Below are 18,364 nucleotides of genomic sequence, written 5' to 3'. Positions count from 1 at the left end.
TCGTAATCTTCAGCTTTCATTCTAAGGATATTTATTTTGGTCGGAAATAAGCACGCCAGTGATAAAAATTTGGGATTCACCTCCAAATGAATGCCATCACAGACAGGGAAATTCTGGCACATTTTGCATAGATCTGTATGAACACAGTGAACCCTTCATAAGCTCTTAGATTGCAGGAAATCGGTACTGAAAATTAAGTGGGGTTTTAAAGATTTGCAAAGTAGAGAGCTTTGTATAATGCTGGTATTGCAGGTGCCTATTAAATATGAAGTAAAGGCTTTGTAATACAACCAGCTAACACATTTCCCTCCACATTAGAGTGATTTATAGCCTAGAGAATTAGTCTTGCCTATTTTTTCCAAAAGCAGAAACATTGGATGTGTCTGAAAGAATAAAAATATCAAACACATGCCTTGGAATAGACAGATTTACTTTTTGATGAATCTAGTTATTCCAAGTGGACAGTGCAGGCCTGCTCACACTTACCTTTGGTACCTCCGATGCCCGTGATCTGGCTTTCAACTCTTCCTGAGAAGAAACTCTCAGTTGTGTGTGTCGACTCTCCTCCAAAAGTAAATCAGATGAAAACCCTAGGTATCCATAAAACCATAGCATTACCATAATGAAGAGGGCTGGCTACTAAGTGAGTGCTTTGATCCTCATAGGAATTGATATTGAATCATTTCTCGAGCTGTATTTTTAGAATTCATCCTTGCTCCATTTGTGAATAGTGTGTGTGTGTGTAGCACAGCATCTCATTCCAGACATACGTGTATTTAAATATATTTACCTCATGACAGTGTTCAGTAAAATGCCTCGCAGTTCTTCAATACTTCACATGTTTGGCCCTGTTAGATATAAATCAGTGGAAAGAGCCATGTATATTTTTAAATGATTTTACAAATCCTATATTTTTGCCTACTAGAAAGAGCATATAATCCACGTGCAGTACACAGTAGGTATGGTGGACTTGCTGAGAATCTTCATAGATGATTGATTTTTAAAACAAAACTGTTTTTGTGCAAGACAATAGCAACCGCAATTCAGTGAATGAGGTTTTTTAAATTTTTTTCCTCTTTAAACAAACCTCAATATGGAGAAGAATGGAGACACAGAAGGATATATAAAATGAAACCCTTTCTTTTATAGGAAGAAAATGTCTTCTGCTGACAGTAGTTCCATAGTAGATCTTTTCTTTGAGGAAAAAAAAAAAAAAAACAGTGCTTTTTTGGATTCGGAGGGTACAACCAATCTGTGCCTCTGTGTGATAGCAGCTGCACGCTGAGGACTTTCAAATACACAGCTACACAGGATTCTGCAGGAAACTTTTTGTAGAAGGTGCAAGTGACAAATGGAGACAAAATGGAGTGAGTTCTGAGTTGTGAGTTGATGCCCTCCTGTGTCATATATTCATGTCATTGAACCAATTTTCACATTGGAAACCTAGAATCACAATAGCCTTACCTCTGTTTGTCAGCTGTAAACACACCTGCACTGGCAACTTTTCTTTCCTCCATTTCTTATCATTCACTAGGTGGATTATATTCATTTATGTTACTTAATATATGTCTGCTTTCTTAAATTTCTTGATAGATTTTAAAATACACAGATAAGTTTCTTGATATATATACATATATATGGATGGATGTGTATATATATGTATATATATACACATCCATCCATATATATGTATATATATACATCCATCCATATATATATGTATATATATATACACATACATCCATTTATATGTATGTATATACATATATATATACATATATATATACACATTGCTCAAGAACATCCCTAAGGTATCACAATACCCACAGTGTGTCCTTTCTTCCTAGAAATAGAAAATATCTATATTTTTTCCTTTGCAATTTTTAAAATTGAGTTTTTCTCACTCATACCATTTTCAAGATGAAGATATAATGCTAAATTTAACTGTATGGATTAATGTTGCCATTCCTAATCTTCAAATTTCCAACATAAAAAAAGATGTCAAAATTTTATAAAAATAAATTCTTTTTGCTACAGAATTGAAATGAGTATCAAAATTACATTAAGTTGTAGTAAAAACAGACAGTCGTTAGGATATTTTAGTTTGACATGAGCTCATTCTTGGTCTTGACAGCAAAATCTTCTGCCAAGCAGTGATGGCAAAATATGTTGAATTCATTGATTGATTTTTAAACATGGTAATAATTAAGCAAAATCATTTTGACACCTAAAGTCTCTGTTTTAGACAATTAAATTCTGCTTTAGCTAAGGTTATTGACTTCTGGATGGTACTGAAAGCAACACTCCTCAGGGTTTAAACTATTCCTGTAGGACCATCTGTTATTGGCAAGGCTGTGCATCCTCTCCAGCCAAAGCAGTATCAACCCCAGTCGTATATTCAGGATTGTTCAAAACACGGCCCTGGTTCCTCATGATCCTTCAGTCTCAAGTGGTAATTCAGTTAAATCAAATCCTGGTATATCATAATTTAAAACTTAATAATTAAGGAAACTGTAAGAAATTTCTTTAGAGTAAGAGACTGAACCTTTCTTACCTTTGTATTTCCAAGACCAAATCTACAATGCCTAAGAGTGAACTTAGTAGGCATTCAGCAAATATTGACTTAGCCTGAGAGATAAGCTGATAATGGAATCATACTTTATGTATGTATAACAGTTCCATTGATTTCATTCCTATAACCATATAAAGAAGACAATCCATTCTTTATGTAGAAACTGAGATTCAGAAAATGTTGTTTGTTTGTTTGTTTGTTTGTTTTCCCAAGTAACATGGCTAAAGCCAATGGCTTTTATTTCCAATCCAGAGCCCTGCCTTTACACTGGTATTTCTTCCTTATGTGTGGCCTACTTTTACTTGTAAAACACTATTTTTAGGCTATATATTAGTTTGAAACATTTTCTTCATTAGGGATATAATTTCACTGGAAAGGATTGCAACCCATTTATATATTAAAAAAATAAACAAATATATTACAGGGCAACTCAGTGTACCCAAAATTGTTCTTTACAGGTTACCTCTGAGTAAACCAACTCTAGATTATATTGAAATGTGGTAAGCATATGACACCCAAAGCACATCTGTATCCATTGCGGCTGTGACAGAGGGCAAAGGAATAAAGTATATGTGGAGAGTGAATGCTTGGTTTCAGCTGCTGTCCATATTTTCCTCTGTAACATCTTCGGCCTGATGACGAAAGCTCTAATTAGTTTGAAGAATTTTTTTGTGGCTGAGGAGTGCTCGTGCTCTCCAATCTAAGAAATTATGATCTCCCTGACACCCTCCATTCATATTTCTGGAGGTCTAACTTATAGATGAGGAAGTATAGGCCTTCTTAGACTCTGCATTTTACCATTTTGATTTTTTAACAGTGAAGTACAATTAATACCTTTATATCATTTATCAGTGTCTTGACTCAATGATTTCAGCATGTAGGACAGAGAGAAGCAGAAAATTAGAAAGCTGCTGATTCTGAGGTACATGAATACTCTTCTGTCACATAAACAGATGTCTCTGGTTTCCATTTTCTCCCTTATTCCACACCACTATGTTTGCCCATCATAACATTTTTTTTCTTAAATTGGGATATAATGGGAAAAGAAAGGGTAAACTAAATAAACAGGGTCAGATTCCTTTGCCTCCTTATCAAAAATTTGTACTTATACCTTTCAATACTTAGATTGAGTCGTTACCTCTAAACATAATGATCAATAGATTTACTTTGTTATCTGCTTGATAGGGACAGGTGTTTTAGAGGGAAAAAAGTTGTCACATGAACGTTCCCTTAATAGACTTTTGAGTCATCTAGACATCACCCTAGAATCACGTATGAATTCTATAAAAAGAAGCAAAATAATAATTGAATAGTGACTAGCGCAGTGTCTAGCTACTATATTAATTTTGGAAAGATATATTTGGTGTCTAAAAGAACTCACAGGATAGTTTCTCAAGACTCAAATGGGACTTTGAGACTATTTGGCCTATTTAATTCTTTTTCTAGATGAAAAAAAACGGAGACCCAAGAAGTAATTTGATATTTGGCGTAGGAAAAATGACTCCATGAACTGCTACTTAGAAACTGTGACATTGGGCACATCATTTAAATGTACCAGTTCTTTCTTTCCTTGTCTGTAAAATGAGTGTAATCGTGCCTAATCCATAAGGTTATCATGAGATTAAGTGAACGGGTACATGGATCCCTGTCAACGTCTGTTCCATGGTAGGCAGATACTTCAAAAAACCCCAAAAAACAAAACCTACCTGCTTTTCTCTCTTTTGTCTTCAGGGATACCAGTTTGCCATTGACAGAGGTGAAGATTGCACTTAATGTGTGTCCTCTTAGTTTTGTTCTTGGTGGTTTTTTGGAATATGAGTTTTATGTCTTTTTAATAAGCATGTCAGCTGTTACTCTGCTTTTGGTTAAAATTTTTTTTTTTTTTTGATATTTAGGATTTCTGAAAAGTTGGTCTTGTAACAGCATCTGAGTAGTACAGACAGGATCCTATGTTTTCTTTTGAACTTAGTCCCTATTGTGCCACATTTATATAATTGCTTTATCTTTCATTTTGAGTATTTCGCCATTTTCATTCACATGTTGTATTTAAAATTATTCTGCTTTTAGCGTTTGTTATTAATTCACTTCCCTGTTGATTACCCATAGGAACTCCACCCGTCTGGGGATTTTCACCTTATACATCACTCCTATTACAAAACAACATATAAGAGAGAGAATCTGTTTCACAGTCAGTACTTAACACAGCTGGAGCCATTTGAAACCTGCTGGGTTTTGCTTCCAATTATTCCATAGACTAGAAAGCATCTCCGTTGAAGTAGTGACATCCATGGTGTAATCAAACTAGTTAAAATGCCTTGGAGTATATGGATCATATTTCTGGGATTCATCAAATGTAAGCCAGAAGCATAATAACCAATAGTTTTTTTTTCTTTCTCATGTTAAAATACCATATTCACTTATAAGTGAGTTTTTAATGTTTGAATATGCAAGTTTATAACATTTGAGTGTATGGGTGACATAATAACATAAATGAGACCCAACAAATAAAAATATGACACAATATGATAGTATCTGAAAAAATACCTTTTCTTAATATACCAGAGGTCAAAATCATTGCCTTATGGTAGCTTAGCTGAAATCATCAAGACAAAGTTATTGATTTGGATTTGGAGCATAATGTAGTGGGGATTTGTTACTAATTCAATTAACTTGATCAACTAAATAAGTAGATATAGCCGATTTTTAGTTGGCCTCAATGTAACTAGGATTGTAGAAATTAAATTTTTAACCTCTTACTGACCTTTACTACTTTCTCAGTGTGATAAAATTATTTTTGTATTGGCCTTTTAGTTTAGTTCTAATTTTATATAGAGACAGTAGCTAAGTAAGAAAAAAGGACTTTAGAACAAGAACAATATGAAAACTTATTCCTTGTGCTTGGAAAAATTGAATCAAACATATAACATGACACACTGGTGTGATTTCCTTTAGACTACTGCTTGTTTTATACTAAGATGTAATATACTAAGATAGTGAACAGAGCGGGGATATAGTATGAATATTACCTTAAGTATCAAACGTCATGGAGTTGTAAGGATTATAGCACGGCATTATAGATGTTCAGTAATTTTTACTTAATGTCACCATAAGGACAAACATGGAGATAATCAGGTAAAATGAAGGTAAATGGCAAGAATCAGGCTTCAAGGATTTAGATTCATTGCTTTTGTTAAAAAAAAAAATTTAGTTTTCTCATGGCATCAAGCACATATAAATGTGTACTAAACATGGCTAAATGTAAGTTAAGATGGCCACCATTATGTGTTGTCCATCTCAGTGGTAAACCTTTATTAACTCTTAGAATAGAGAGGTGATTGTACACCCCTGGAAGTATATATGAGTTTCAGTTCAGATAATGACCAAACACTTATTCTATGAAGAAAATTATATTTCTTGTACTGCAATTCTCACATCTCTCCTTATGTAAACAGGGTCCACTTGATTTTCTCATCTAGCAATGTGAAGGATTTTTTCTGCCTGGAACCCCTACTTGGGTATAAGCCTGACAACCAGACAATATCCAGCCTTATCACTGGACTATTAAACCATATTATATTTTCCTTAAGGGATACTAAAATGTATTCCAGAATTAATATCCTATAGTTTTAAATGTATGCTTTTTTAAGAATATTTTTTATCTTAAAAATACATAACTATGATTTTTCTTGCCAAAGACCTCTACTGATATATACAAAAATTAATCTATATTTTTTTGTTAATTCTTTTATTCAACAGACATCTATTGTGTAACTTCAGTGGTCCTGAAACAGTATTTGACAGTGGGAAGTTTTAAGAAAATAAGATATTTTATTTGCCTTAAAAGATTCCAGTGGGTTTTAAACACAATACTTTTTTTCTTGGAATTCCCTTACTTAAAATATGAGTTCTCTCTGTTTTAAATTGATGTCATCATTTCCCTGAAATATATTTTTTAAAGCCTTTTTTTTTTAAATTAGTGCTGGAGACTTGATCTTTCAGTAGGGTAATAAAATTCTAAGATCTATTACTTCAATTATAAGAATGCCACATTTAAATTTATCCTTTGGTTAATTTAGAGGGAAATACACTTTTTCATCCTTAAAATCACACTTCTTCCACAGGCAAAGGTGTTAATAAAATATAGTTGCAAGAAAACTTCATTTCTGTAACTCTGAGATTAGCATATTTGCCATATTAAAAATCACTTTAAAAACATGGCATACATTGATAATGTTGAGTAATAACCTAAGTTGAAGAAGACAGTGTTCTCTACAGATGGAGATCCACTTACACAGGGATCCATTTAGAAAAGGGTATTTTGAATCATGATATTCTGCAAAGCAGTGTTTCAACCTTCACCCTTTGAAAAGACATAAGCATAAGTGGAACAGAGATGTTAAACTCTGGCCAGAGTAAATGTTTGGTTTAATTGGTTTTTACCTCCAGATGGTTATGATTTGGGCAAGTCCATTTTCTTTATGAATATTTATCACAATATTTCAAGGAATCGATGCAATAAAATACTAAAAACTAGAGACCTTTATTATATATATATACATACATATATACATATATATACACATATATATGTATATATATATATGTGTGTATATATATATTATTTCTTAAATTGAGAAACATTCATATCCTAAAAATTTGGTTTCCTTTAATCACAGAGGAAAATGTCATAATTGAGCTTTACATTTCAGGCAAGACAGACTATGTTATTTTTAACTGTAATCATTTCTCAAACTAATTTACATATGGATGATGTTTCTATGAGCAGGTCATTTTGAAATTTTAACATAGCATTTAAATGCTATGGTGGTTTTTTGAAAAATAATGCACTTAATGCCTCACCTGCACTTTTTTGTGCAGACATTTTTTAAGATAAATTTTTACTTCCAGCAAATGTACTATTTTAATTGCAGTTAGGCTTCAGTGATAACCATCAAGCTGGTGCCTAACTCCAGAAAGATCTTTCCAACTGTTCTGTGGATACTTAGGCAACTATCTCTAAGTAATTATGATAATGTAAATGAGCTACAAAGTTGAAACCTGGTAAAATATGATATACCTTAGAAATAAAATGTGTAATGGCACTTAAATATACTGATTAAAATATTAGCAATTTGGGGGGAAATAATAAATGTATTGCTATGACCCACCATATAACTAATGTAGTCCATTTTCAGTGTGAAAATATGGACAGTTAGGTAAGCTAATTTCAAACCAAGAAACAGGATAGATTAAGCTTAGGATAACAGATACATTTAAACAAAGGTTGGTGTGGAAATCACATGAGTGTTACTCTGTTGGCAGTAAATAATTTCCACACACAATTAGAAATGTGTCAGTCTCATCATTACAGTGATTGTTGACTTGGTGTTTTTACCCAGTTTTAATTTCTTATTATGATTTTTGGAAATGACTATGCATTGCTTTACCAAAGAAAATGAACCAGTAGGGGTTATTAAAATAAATAGATTTTCCAATTTTCAAAACTTTGGTATTTCTTAGTAATTTTTGGCAATAGTCCTATCTATCCAAAACCGCTTATACTTGGCTGAAGTTTCACTTAGCATCTTAAGAATTAGATTTTCTCATCTGAAAATTAGATCATTGGATTCAGCCTTTTTTTTTTTCATTTTTATTAAAAATTGAACTATGTCTTTAATTAATAACTTAGTCATCCTTTTTGGCAGACTTACTCATACTACCCAACATCTGTCTGGCCTATTTCTTTTTATCATTTGATACATGTTCAAACAGTGCAAATCAATGTTGACATTGACTCATGAAAAACAATTACAAAATAAACCCTGTGGTTCAGTCTCTCCTGACAATGAACAATTTGCAATATCCCCATTGTATGATCTGTTGTCACTCTCTTGCCTTAGTGTTGATAACAGAGCACTGCCTTTATCTTCTTTGTCTCTGCCTGATTAATTTTTCCCTTCTGAACTAGAAAATTAACTTTTTCCTCCTAAATAAAAAAAAATCACAAAACAGAAGTACTCTAAAATCTGAAGCAGGTTATTGGTGTTTATAATTTGATTAGAAAATTATCCACTTGAAATAGTATGTAGCTACCCTATTTTTGTCAGTAATATTACCTGATTGTTTTTTTTTTTTTTTCTGTAGTAAAGCAGGAAGATGAATTTAGTACTTTAACTTTTGTGAATATTGGAGACACATAGTTTTGGGATAATGTGTAAATATAATTTTTGAAAAGTCAAACTGGTCATTTGGATTGCTGGTGTTTATTATCAGGATGTGTCTTAGAAAAGCTAATTAATGCTTGTTGTTTTCATTGGCAGCCTGTTCATTCAAAGACAAAATAGAGTTAAACTGAAGAAATAATGTAAATAATCAGAACTGTCAATCTGCTGAAGGAAAATCAAGTTTGGGATTAAAAGGACTGAATTGCAAATTAGCTGAAATAGCCCCCAGATATGCCACCTGAATGTCAAACAGCAAGTGCTATTTGCTTACAGGTACATAAATTGGAGCTATGTTTTGCCACAACAGAGCAGCCTACCGTATTCTCTCCAGAACAATGCAGAAACAGGGCCTTTCAGGATGGTTCTGAAACCTGGACAGTAGCCCAGGAGTGCTTATTTTTACATCTACTACCTCAGTGATTTCTGAACCATTTGCTTACATTTATCATGACTTACGGCACTGGGCTCTGTCATCTTATGAAAACTTCAGGAAAGAGCAATTCTATCAGGATTTTGGTGGAGGTACTACCAAAAACAAACAAACAAACAATTTTACACCGTAGGTGGATGGGTTTAGGAGTTGACAAAGAAGGAGGAAGTACAGTTCTAGGAATGCCACATATTGGCCACAAGACACGTTTGTTTTTGTTTTTCGTATTAAGCAACTTTATCCCACTGCTCACATCTTGAATGTGCAGCAAGAGAGATAGATGCCTTTCTTAACCATATGGCTATATGGACCTGTTATTTTAAAAATATTCCTTCCATGGATATAAGGTCATTTGGAAGTTATTTAAAATAAAACCCCCAAGCTATTTAATGTTACTAATGCAGGCAGCAACAAATTATAAAGAATCTAAAAGTAATATAAAACAAAACAAAAAACTGCATAGATTAGTGTCAAATGAGTACTCTATGATTTTTGCCTAAGAGCGTCTTAGCTATTTCGAGCAGTAATTGATGGAATGAGATGTAAACAGTCACTGGCAAGGTGAGAAGCTGGACAGGCTAAGTCTTAAAATCCTGTGAGTTTAGGGAGCGTTGTCAGTGTGAGCCATTCTGTGGACAATACAGTGAATCACAGCTATATGATTAATCAGATCAGTCCTCTATTCTAAAGTACAAAGAGAATGATGTGTTGGCATCTGATTTGGAATTGAATGCTTGTATATTAATGAATTTGTGTAGACTGTGCCCTCCAATGTTTTGCCTGGAAAAGAAATTCATTAGGAATTTGGACAAAAGCAACATGAGATAACCATAATAGAGCTGGAGTAACCTGTATCGAGGAAAAGCTAACATTAAGAAGAAGAATAAACTCCTTAATCCTAATAGTATGTTATTGAGGTTGAAACTAATTATTGAGTACTTTAACATGACTAGTTATTGCTTTATTACTAAAAAAATATAAACATGCTTTAAGCGTATATTAAAGTAACTGGTCAAAATAAACCACAGTAATTTCAGTGAAATAGCAAACAGTTTCACAGGAGAAATGGGGGGCATTTTGGGCTCTGAAAGAGATCACAATATTCACTTTGGCACCATTATCCCTTTGCTTCTAAAACGTAGTTTACAGTGCTTTGAAACTAGATTTCCAACACCAATGATAATAGCCAACATTTACTTGAGAATTCACTGTGTGCCTGGCATTCTTCTCAACACTTTACATGTATTAACTACTTAAATAGGAACAGTGACCTTGTGAGTCAGGTACTATTATTAATATCTCTTTTATAGCTGAGATGAAGTTAAATGATTTGCTTAAGGTCACAGTTCCTGTAAGTGAAGAGTAGTCCAGGACTTGAACCCTCCCAGTGTTCTACCAGAGGCTTTGCTCGTAGTTGCTAGGCAATACTGCCTCTTGATTGCACTTTAAGTTAAAAAGATGAAATTGTGGTGCATCACCAAGAGTCAGTTGTGCCAAAAATAAATTCTTTGTGTGAAGGCAAAAAAGGATAAAGTCTACTGTGTTTTGTTTTTAATTCCTTTCACATACGCATTTTGCCGTTGAGCACATGGCACGGTGATGCAACTGTACCCGGGGCTTGTGCACTTCTTTCCAGGTTGCAGTGAACCTTCACAGGCAGTAGGTAGGAAGAGTAGGAAGAGCATTTGTATCTTTTAGGCAGTAGGATTCTGAATGCTTTTCACAAACAGTGGATTTTAGCAATGAATTTAAAACATTCTGCTAAGCTCAAAATAGAACAAGAGTTTTTTGATTATCCTCTTTTTAAACTACTCATATCTGATAAGAAGGCATGGAGAAGAGGGGGAGGTCAAACCATAATGATAACAAAAAGATCTTTCTTTTCCCCGTAGACTAGAATGATGCTTTATGACTTAAACAAAAAATTTTATTCCAGCCCCTGTTTCTGCATGGGTCAGAAATATCAACCACCGTCCACCTCTGCACAAAGGAGCCAGCTAACATCAGCACGGGCCTTCTCCCAACCTATTTCTAATGTACTGAGGGAACACCTCCTCGAGTCTATTTAGAAACATGCATATAAGTTATTGTTTATTCAATTTTAACCATTTTCTTGCTTAGGTTTTTCAGATTTATCACCCACAACCCCCAAAATTATCCATTAATTTTATATAGTTTGATAAATATACCATATTTCATTACTGGCTTAATACCTCCTTGCTTACAACTCTAACAATAGATGGTAAAAACTTGTCAACCTCCTATTGGACTTTTAAGATCCCTCTGAAGTCTGAGAACTGGGGAGAATGATTTCAGCCCTATAGCCAAATAGAATTTCTTTATCATTGATTCTTATAAAGGATGCATTATGATAAAACTTCTAAGGAAGTTGCAGTTCTGAGGTACATTTGAAGGTTAAAATGAAATATTGAGGTGTTAGGCATACACAGCTTCCCTTATTCCATTTGGCAAAAGAAATCGATTCTGGGTGCAACATGCTAAACTTTCTGTCCATTGTGTCCAGTGCATGTGGATCATTGAGTAGCTTTCATGAAGGCTATTTTTATTTAGAACATAAATACTGTCACATTCCCAAAGAATACAAAAATTAGCTCTTTGAAAAAGTTTGGTATGAGACAAGCAGATTGACTTATCCTTTTAAAACCCTATAGTTTTGAAACTTGCATCACTTACATTATGATTTTGTGGCCTCAGTTATTATTTAAGGTTCAGTATGATTTGGGGGCAGCAGGTTTTTCTTGATGACCCTTACTAATAAGCTTTAATTGGCAGAAAATTTTCAATTACTCTAATTAAAGAGCAGAATTGAACATGTTGACCAAAGATTCCATGTTGCTAATTAGAAAACAAGAAGCTGGTAAGGGCATACTTTCGGATCAACCATTGGTGTAAGAAACTTAAGTTTATCTACTAATTTGTCAGTGAACTAGAGTGGCAAGATTTCTTTAAATTATTAAGGTGAGATATTGGGAAAACATAATTCTCAGATGTGAACTCAAAGGCATACAGGCAGGTTACTTTGAACTCAATAACATGTAAGGATAGAAATCAATTTGTGGTAGGGCTGTGAGGAATGATTTTTGTATGTCTGTTTAAAGAGTCATTTTTAGAGAAGTGATCTTTTTTTTAAATTACAGTTTTTTGATGTAACTCATGTTCAATGAGACCAAACATAAAAGCAAACACTTTTAGTCATCTCTATTTATCAGGTTTAGGTAGAAGACTGCCAGACTGTTTTGGTTTTACAATAGGTTACAGTCTTATGATAAAGTTCCAAGATGGGGTTTGGAAACTATAATCCTGGCGTGCAGACATGAATATAGTGGTTTAACATAATGTGTTGCTTTAGCTTTCTAGAAGACTTAAAATATGGCTGGAGTTCTTCTGTATTTAGAAACTAAACAGACAAGGCCTTGTGAGAAACTAAATTAATTTTGCATTGACATTCTCGGTGTTGGTGATAATTTGTAGTAACATTATGCCTATTGGTCATGATTGTGAATCAGAAGCTCCATCCAAATGGACATTACAAGAGCCAAATTTAATAGTCTTACTATCGGAAATTTCTGCCTTAAGGAGAGCAGAGGCTCTCCAGCATGTACTTTGTTTTCTGCCTCCATAATTATGTATTAATATACATCAACTCTTGGAAGTTGAGGAAGGACATGAGAGGAATAATGGAACTGGACAACATTATAGTAGTGGAGTAAAAGTTCTGTAGTGGTTTTTCTGCAGGGAGGTAGTAGAAAAGGCACGGGGACACCAATTCCTAGCCTTTGCACATTCAGAATTTCAAGAAAACGAATAAAAAGAAAAGTGGAAAACAGTTATGTAACTTAAGCTGATGCGTTTTTGCTCATCAAATAATTTTTCACAAGTATCAAGAATTGATTCAACAAAGAGGCCTGATAGTCTATGTATTGTATGCTTTTGTCCTTTTGATTACAACCACTTTTATCTCTTAAAAATATTCACTGGAAAGGTATGCTTAGCCTGACCGTAATAAGAAAACTAGATACAATGATTGAACGCATCTATATAACCATATACATATTGCTGTATGAATTGTCTGAAGTGAAAAGATTTTTCCATACCTTACCAAAAGTTTTAATAAAAATATTTTAACTATAATCTATTGAAGGCTCCCTTTAGCTCTTTTTTCAGCTACAAACTTATCTATGATAGTGGTAGAATTATGGCAATATACTGTTGACCCTTGAACAACATGGGTTTGAACTGGCTCAGATCCACTTACATGTGGATTTTTTTTTTTTACCAGATACAGTACAGTAAACTTCTTTCCTCTTATTTTCTTAACAGTTTCTTTTCTGTAGCCCTTATTGTAATAATATGGTATATAATACATAGACAACATATGTGTTAATCAACTGTTTACATTTTCAGTAGGGCTTCCAGGAAACAGTAGGCTATTAAGATTTGGGGGAGTCAAAAGTTATGCACAGATTTTTGACCGTGTCCCTAACCACCGTGTTGTTCAAGCATTAAATGCCTTCTGCTAAGGCTGTGTGTTTTTTCAAGTTATCTGAGAACTTTTCAGTTGTTTTTATTGCAAATCGATTGTGTGTCTTAATAAAATTACTGTTTTGATTTGGCAAGCTCTTGAATATATTTTTACATAGATTTCTGATGGGAGTGCTAATCTTTAGATTTTTGAGTGTGATTCTTTGGAGAGGATTAATGGAACTGGACAACATTACAGTAATAGAGTAAAAGTTCTGTAGTGGTTTTTCTTCAGTGATGTGGTAGAAAAAGCAAATGGACACCAATTCCTAATTTGAGATATCTTCTCAGTAGATATCTCTATTGCATGCATTTGATTTTTTTTAAACCACAAAATGTATATGAATGCTGTGCATGGATTGACAGAAGTGAACTATAGCAACATGAAAATAACTTATTTGGTACCACTTATAGATCAGGCAATGGACTCTAGCAATTCACGGTATTTTTTTTAAAGCTTTTAAAAATTAAGTCTTATAATGATAATTATTAAAGCCAGAAGGATCAGAGATATGCCGAATATAAGATCATTTATAAAAAATAAGTCCCAAATTTGATAATCATATGACATTTGAGGTGATTATGGGTGAGTTTTTGATATACAGGGTGGCATTAAAGTAGAAATATAGTCTATGGACCATAGTAATGGAGTTCCAGATATAGATAAATGAGATGACTGTCTTTAAACTTTCAATAAATTTGTTACCTAATTTAGGGATATTTGGAGCCTATGAGCCCTTATTTATGTTTATTTAACTTCAAAAAATTAAGAAATAAGGAATTATTTAGTTTCTAACATTCTGAGAGAGTGGCCAAGAGACTGGAAATGTCTTCTCTTAGTGTGAATGTAGTTAAACAAATCATTGCTATGGTACTGTCCAGGTCTTAAAGTGCAAAGTGTTGAGAAGACATAGCAATTTGCTTAATTAACCCCTGTTCTTTTTACAGGGCAAGAAATAAAATTACTCTTTGGCAATCACATGTTATTTGAATTATATTTAATCTTGTGTTAACCTGAAAACATACCAGCACACTCACACACACAACCCCTAATGCAAATATGGACAGAAGGAATCCCCCATCATAAACCAGTATATTTCTTTCTAACATACAAACAATGTTAATAGCTCTGATGGAAAAAAATAAGGTGCCATAGTTAGTAAGGCAGAGCTCATGTTTTAGAGGTTTATGGCCTAAAAGTAGATAAATCTGCATTTGTGTGTTTCCTCTACCCGGCTCCCTAATATCAACTGACTTCTTGCAGAGAATGTATATGCTTTTCATTCTGACCAATAAAAGGCAACTTGGTGAGTTATAGAGATTGACTGGGTGCTTGACATGTGGTGCTGCTCCAATAAAACAGTAGGCAATTGGTACTGGGGAGGTTTAGGAGAATTTAACTTGTCTTGCTTGTTTTTAGATATGTTGATATCCTAATATTCTAAAAATATAATAATGCAAGTTTAGTTCACATACAATAGGTTTCCTTATATTGCTTTTGTAGTTCAAGTGTAAAAAAAGAAAAAAAAACTTATAATGTGCTCCTAGTCATTCTATAATTGTGTTCTGATATTACCAGGCAGTTTTTGTAGACATAGTCAGATAAGCACATTGTTCATTATGTAAATGCAAAATGCATCTTTTCAATCATTATTGCCTAAGTAATTTTTAGAGAATGACCATTGAGTTGTCCATCTTCCCACTTCACCACTCTAAGACAGGTGGATATGTTTGATTCCTTTTCCATTCTTTTATTATTAAAAGAACCTTAGGGAAAATAAAACATTTGTTTTCAATTAAAAAAAAAACCCTGGTAATTATATTGTTTTACTTCTGCAAAATAGCCACATTTTTATATACTCCAAATAAATTGTCACGTGTAACTCTATGCTACAAATGATGAAATATGGCTGAAAATAATTTCCCTTATTGTACTACAATGTATGAATAATTATAGATGTAAACACTTAACATGACATTTTCCTATAATACCAATATTCTATAGGTACCATTCACAATACAGTATATTCTATTGCTACTTTGTGAAATGAGTTCTTGAGATTCATAGTAAGGCACTACACAAAGCATTATTATTAAAGGATCATAGGGAAAATTTTCCCAACTGAAAACTGGTAACTGAAGGTATTATTTAAAAGAAATATATTACAGAGTAGATAAGTTCAATGTAGCAATATCTTTCTATTTTGGTTTCAAATTAAGTTTCTATATACACAAAAACAATTTGCCTCAAGTATTAGGTAATATATTTTAGAAGACTTAAAATAACCAAAATAATGTCGCAGTGTGTTACATTAGTAATTTATCAATAAAAATTATTACTATTAATAATTGGTAGAATTTTTTTTCCTCCCTGTGCTAGTGATTTCAGTTGATGGGGCTTTAGTAACATGTATAGGGATGCATCTTACTATCTATATTTGCTGAACAGTGTTAAAAACACAAAACTGTCCTCATTAAAATGGACTTTTGTACACTATAATTTGAATTAAGTAATGAATATATAACGTATTTTAAAAAGTTGTATATCAAATGTGTAACATTCCATTTTTGGCTATATTTTGTAAAACATTTTTGGTGTAATCAGTATGACTCTCACATATGTCAAATCAAGTATTTTACTATTTATTTAAACAGATATATACCTAATGTATTTGGAAGCTTATTGCACTCATATAATTGTATATATTGTGACTTCAAAAGTCTGTACTTATCCTTGCTTTAAAAAAGTAGTATGTGCATTTCTTTCCAATTTATTTTAATTAATTATATTAAGGAAAACATACTTTACTAAATGTATCTTAAAATTCACAATAAAGTTTCAGAAATTGTTTTGTACAATGTTGAGATTTTGTGTTGAATTTGTTTGTGAACATTTTTTGAAATTGTTCTCTGGTTTTCTAATAAGGGTTCCCTGAACTTAACCTTATTGATCAAACGATGAGTTACAACATTGGTGTGGTGAATAGTTAGCCCCTGTTTAATCGGGAGGCTGTTCTGCTAAGTGGTGAATTGCTAACACCTGTGGAACCTTGGCTAAAAGACACCAAATGTGCTTCCCCCTCAAATTTCTAGTAACTCATTACGTCCAGTTTGCAGCATTGGGATGTCAAAGAGTTTGGACTTTAACTGAGTGCTCTAGAATGAGGAGAAGCAGTTACATGGAGGTAATGTGGAGAAAACATATGCAGATCTGTTAATCAAACTTGTTAATGCTCTAGTGACAGAAGTTAAGTGGAGATTTGAGAGTGAAAGTTTGGCGAGTTACCTTTGACATCCCACTAAAAAGATAAGGCTAGACTCCCAAATACAGTAAATGTAAATGTCCATATTTGGTTTGGGTTAGTTCACTGAGGTATAGACTCACTTATTTTGCTAAGAAAATTCAGGTTTCTTATGTGAGTTCGCCACGGTAGTTCAAATCACACCTGAAGCCTGCTGGGGCACAACCAGTTGGCCATTTCCACATGAAACACATGTACCCCTACACGCTGGGTGGGGATAAGTGTGTGTTTCATGTTTAGATTTCCTACAATAAGAAGTGGAGAGTTGAGTTAAATTTTCATAACCACTTTCCCAGCTGCATATTGATTATTTTATCCATATACTTGTTAAAGAGAAACAAAAAAAACATGGATGTCCTTTAAAAGTTCCCGGCATTTTTCATGTGAAAGGATTCCATTTGAAATAGCAGAGATGAAAACTTACTGATCATAAATATGGAATGCATATTATAAGATTGCTGTTGCCCTTGAATTTGTATGTTAACCCAGAGAGAGTTAGCCCATCTGCCCTATTTGCTGATTTTGTTTTTGCAGATTTTTCCCCTTAAAAAGAGTAAATTGGTCAAATCCAATCATCAAATGTTGTTGAATGAAAATATTTTCGCCTGTGCTGACATTCTGATGCTACACATAAAACAGGACACTTTTTTACCTTCCATTCATATGACGAAAAATATTTTGAATACTGACGTAGTTAGATGTGAGGACAAATAGGAGCTGGGCAAGTGGCTTGTTGGTATCTTAAATATTAAACAGCCAGGGATAACAGGGTGCTTTTTCTATTGGAGAAGTGGAGCGATCCCAAATATGCATTCCTCCCGTTGGATTAGTTCTGTTTTTTGCTTTTGTTTTTTGTTTTTGTTTTTTATGTTTTTGTTTTTGTTTTTGAGAGACAGAAAGAGAGAGAGCATGTGCATGAGAGCAGATAAGGAACAGATAGAGGGAGAGAGAGAGAATCCCAAACAGGCTCTCCACTGTCAGCACAGAGCCCTATGCAGCTCAAACTCATGAACCGTGAGATCATGACCTGGGCTGAAACATATTAAAACACAAGAATATAGCACATTATCCAAACCACTTTCACCACTTAATTGCACCTGAAACATGCATTCTGATATTAACCTGGAGGGTTAAATAAAAAATATTAGTCATATTTTATAAGATGCAAGTGATTTTTAAACAAGAATCAGTAGTGGAAAAGGATGAATATTATGCCTGACACCAATATGTTCTGATAGACAACGCCAGCTAATGTAGTCTGTATTTTTAAGTATTTGATGACTAGAAATAAAGT

The 18,364-nt window shown here is 33.4% G+C and overlaps 1 protein-coding gene across 11 annotated transcripts in view; it reads left to right on the top strand.

The window, feature by feature from the left end:
- Window positions 1-18,364, top strand: part of PCDH9 (protocadherin 9) — a 929,325-nt gene that overhangs the window by 11,970 nt on the left and 898,991 nt on the right. Inside the window, exon 3 of one of the 11 annotated variants that reach the window (XM_045478640.1) lies at window positions 4,679-16,627. The exons of the other annotated variants lie outside the window; for them this stretch is intronic. Within the exon in view, the coding sequence (XP_045334596.1) occupies window positions 4,679-4,825 (147 nt within the window). The 3' untranslated portion in view covers window positions 4,826-16,627. Of the gene's footprint in view, window positions 1-4,678; window positions 16,628-18,364 lie in introns of those variants that run through there. 11 annotated transcript variants of the gene reach the window in all.

This window comes from Leopardus geoffroyi, chromosome A1 (genome assembly GCF_018350155.1).
Source record: "Leopardus geoffroyi isolate Oge1 chromosome A1, O.geoffroyi_Oge1_pat1.0, whole genome shotgun sequence".
Lineage (NCBI taxonomy): Eukaryota > Metazoa > Chordata > Mammalia > Carnivora > Felidae > Leopardus > Leopardus geoffroyi.
The sequence above is the reverse complement of the archived record's forward strand: the minus strand, read 5'-3'. Positions and strand labels throughout refer to the sequence as shown.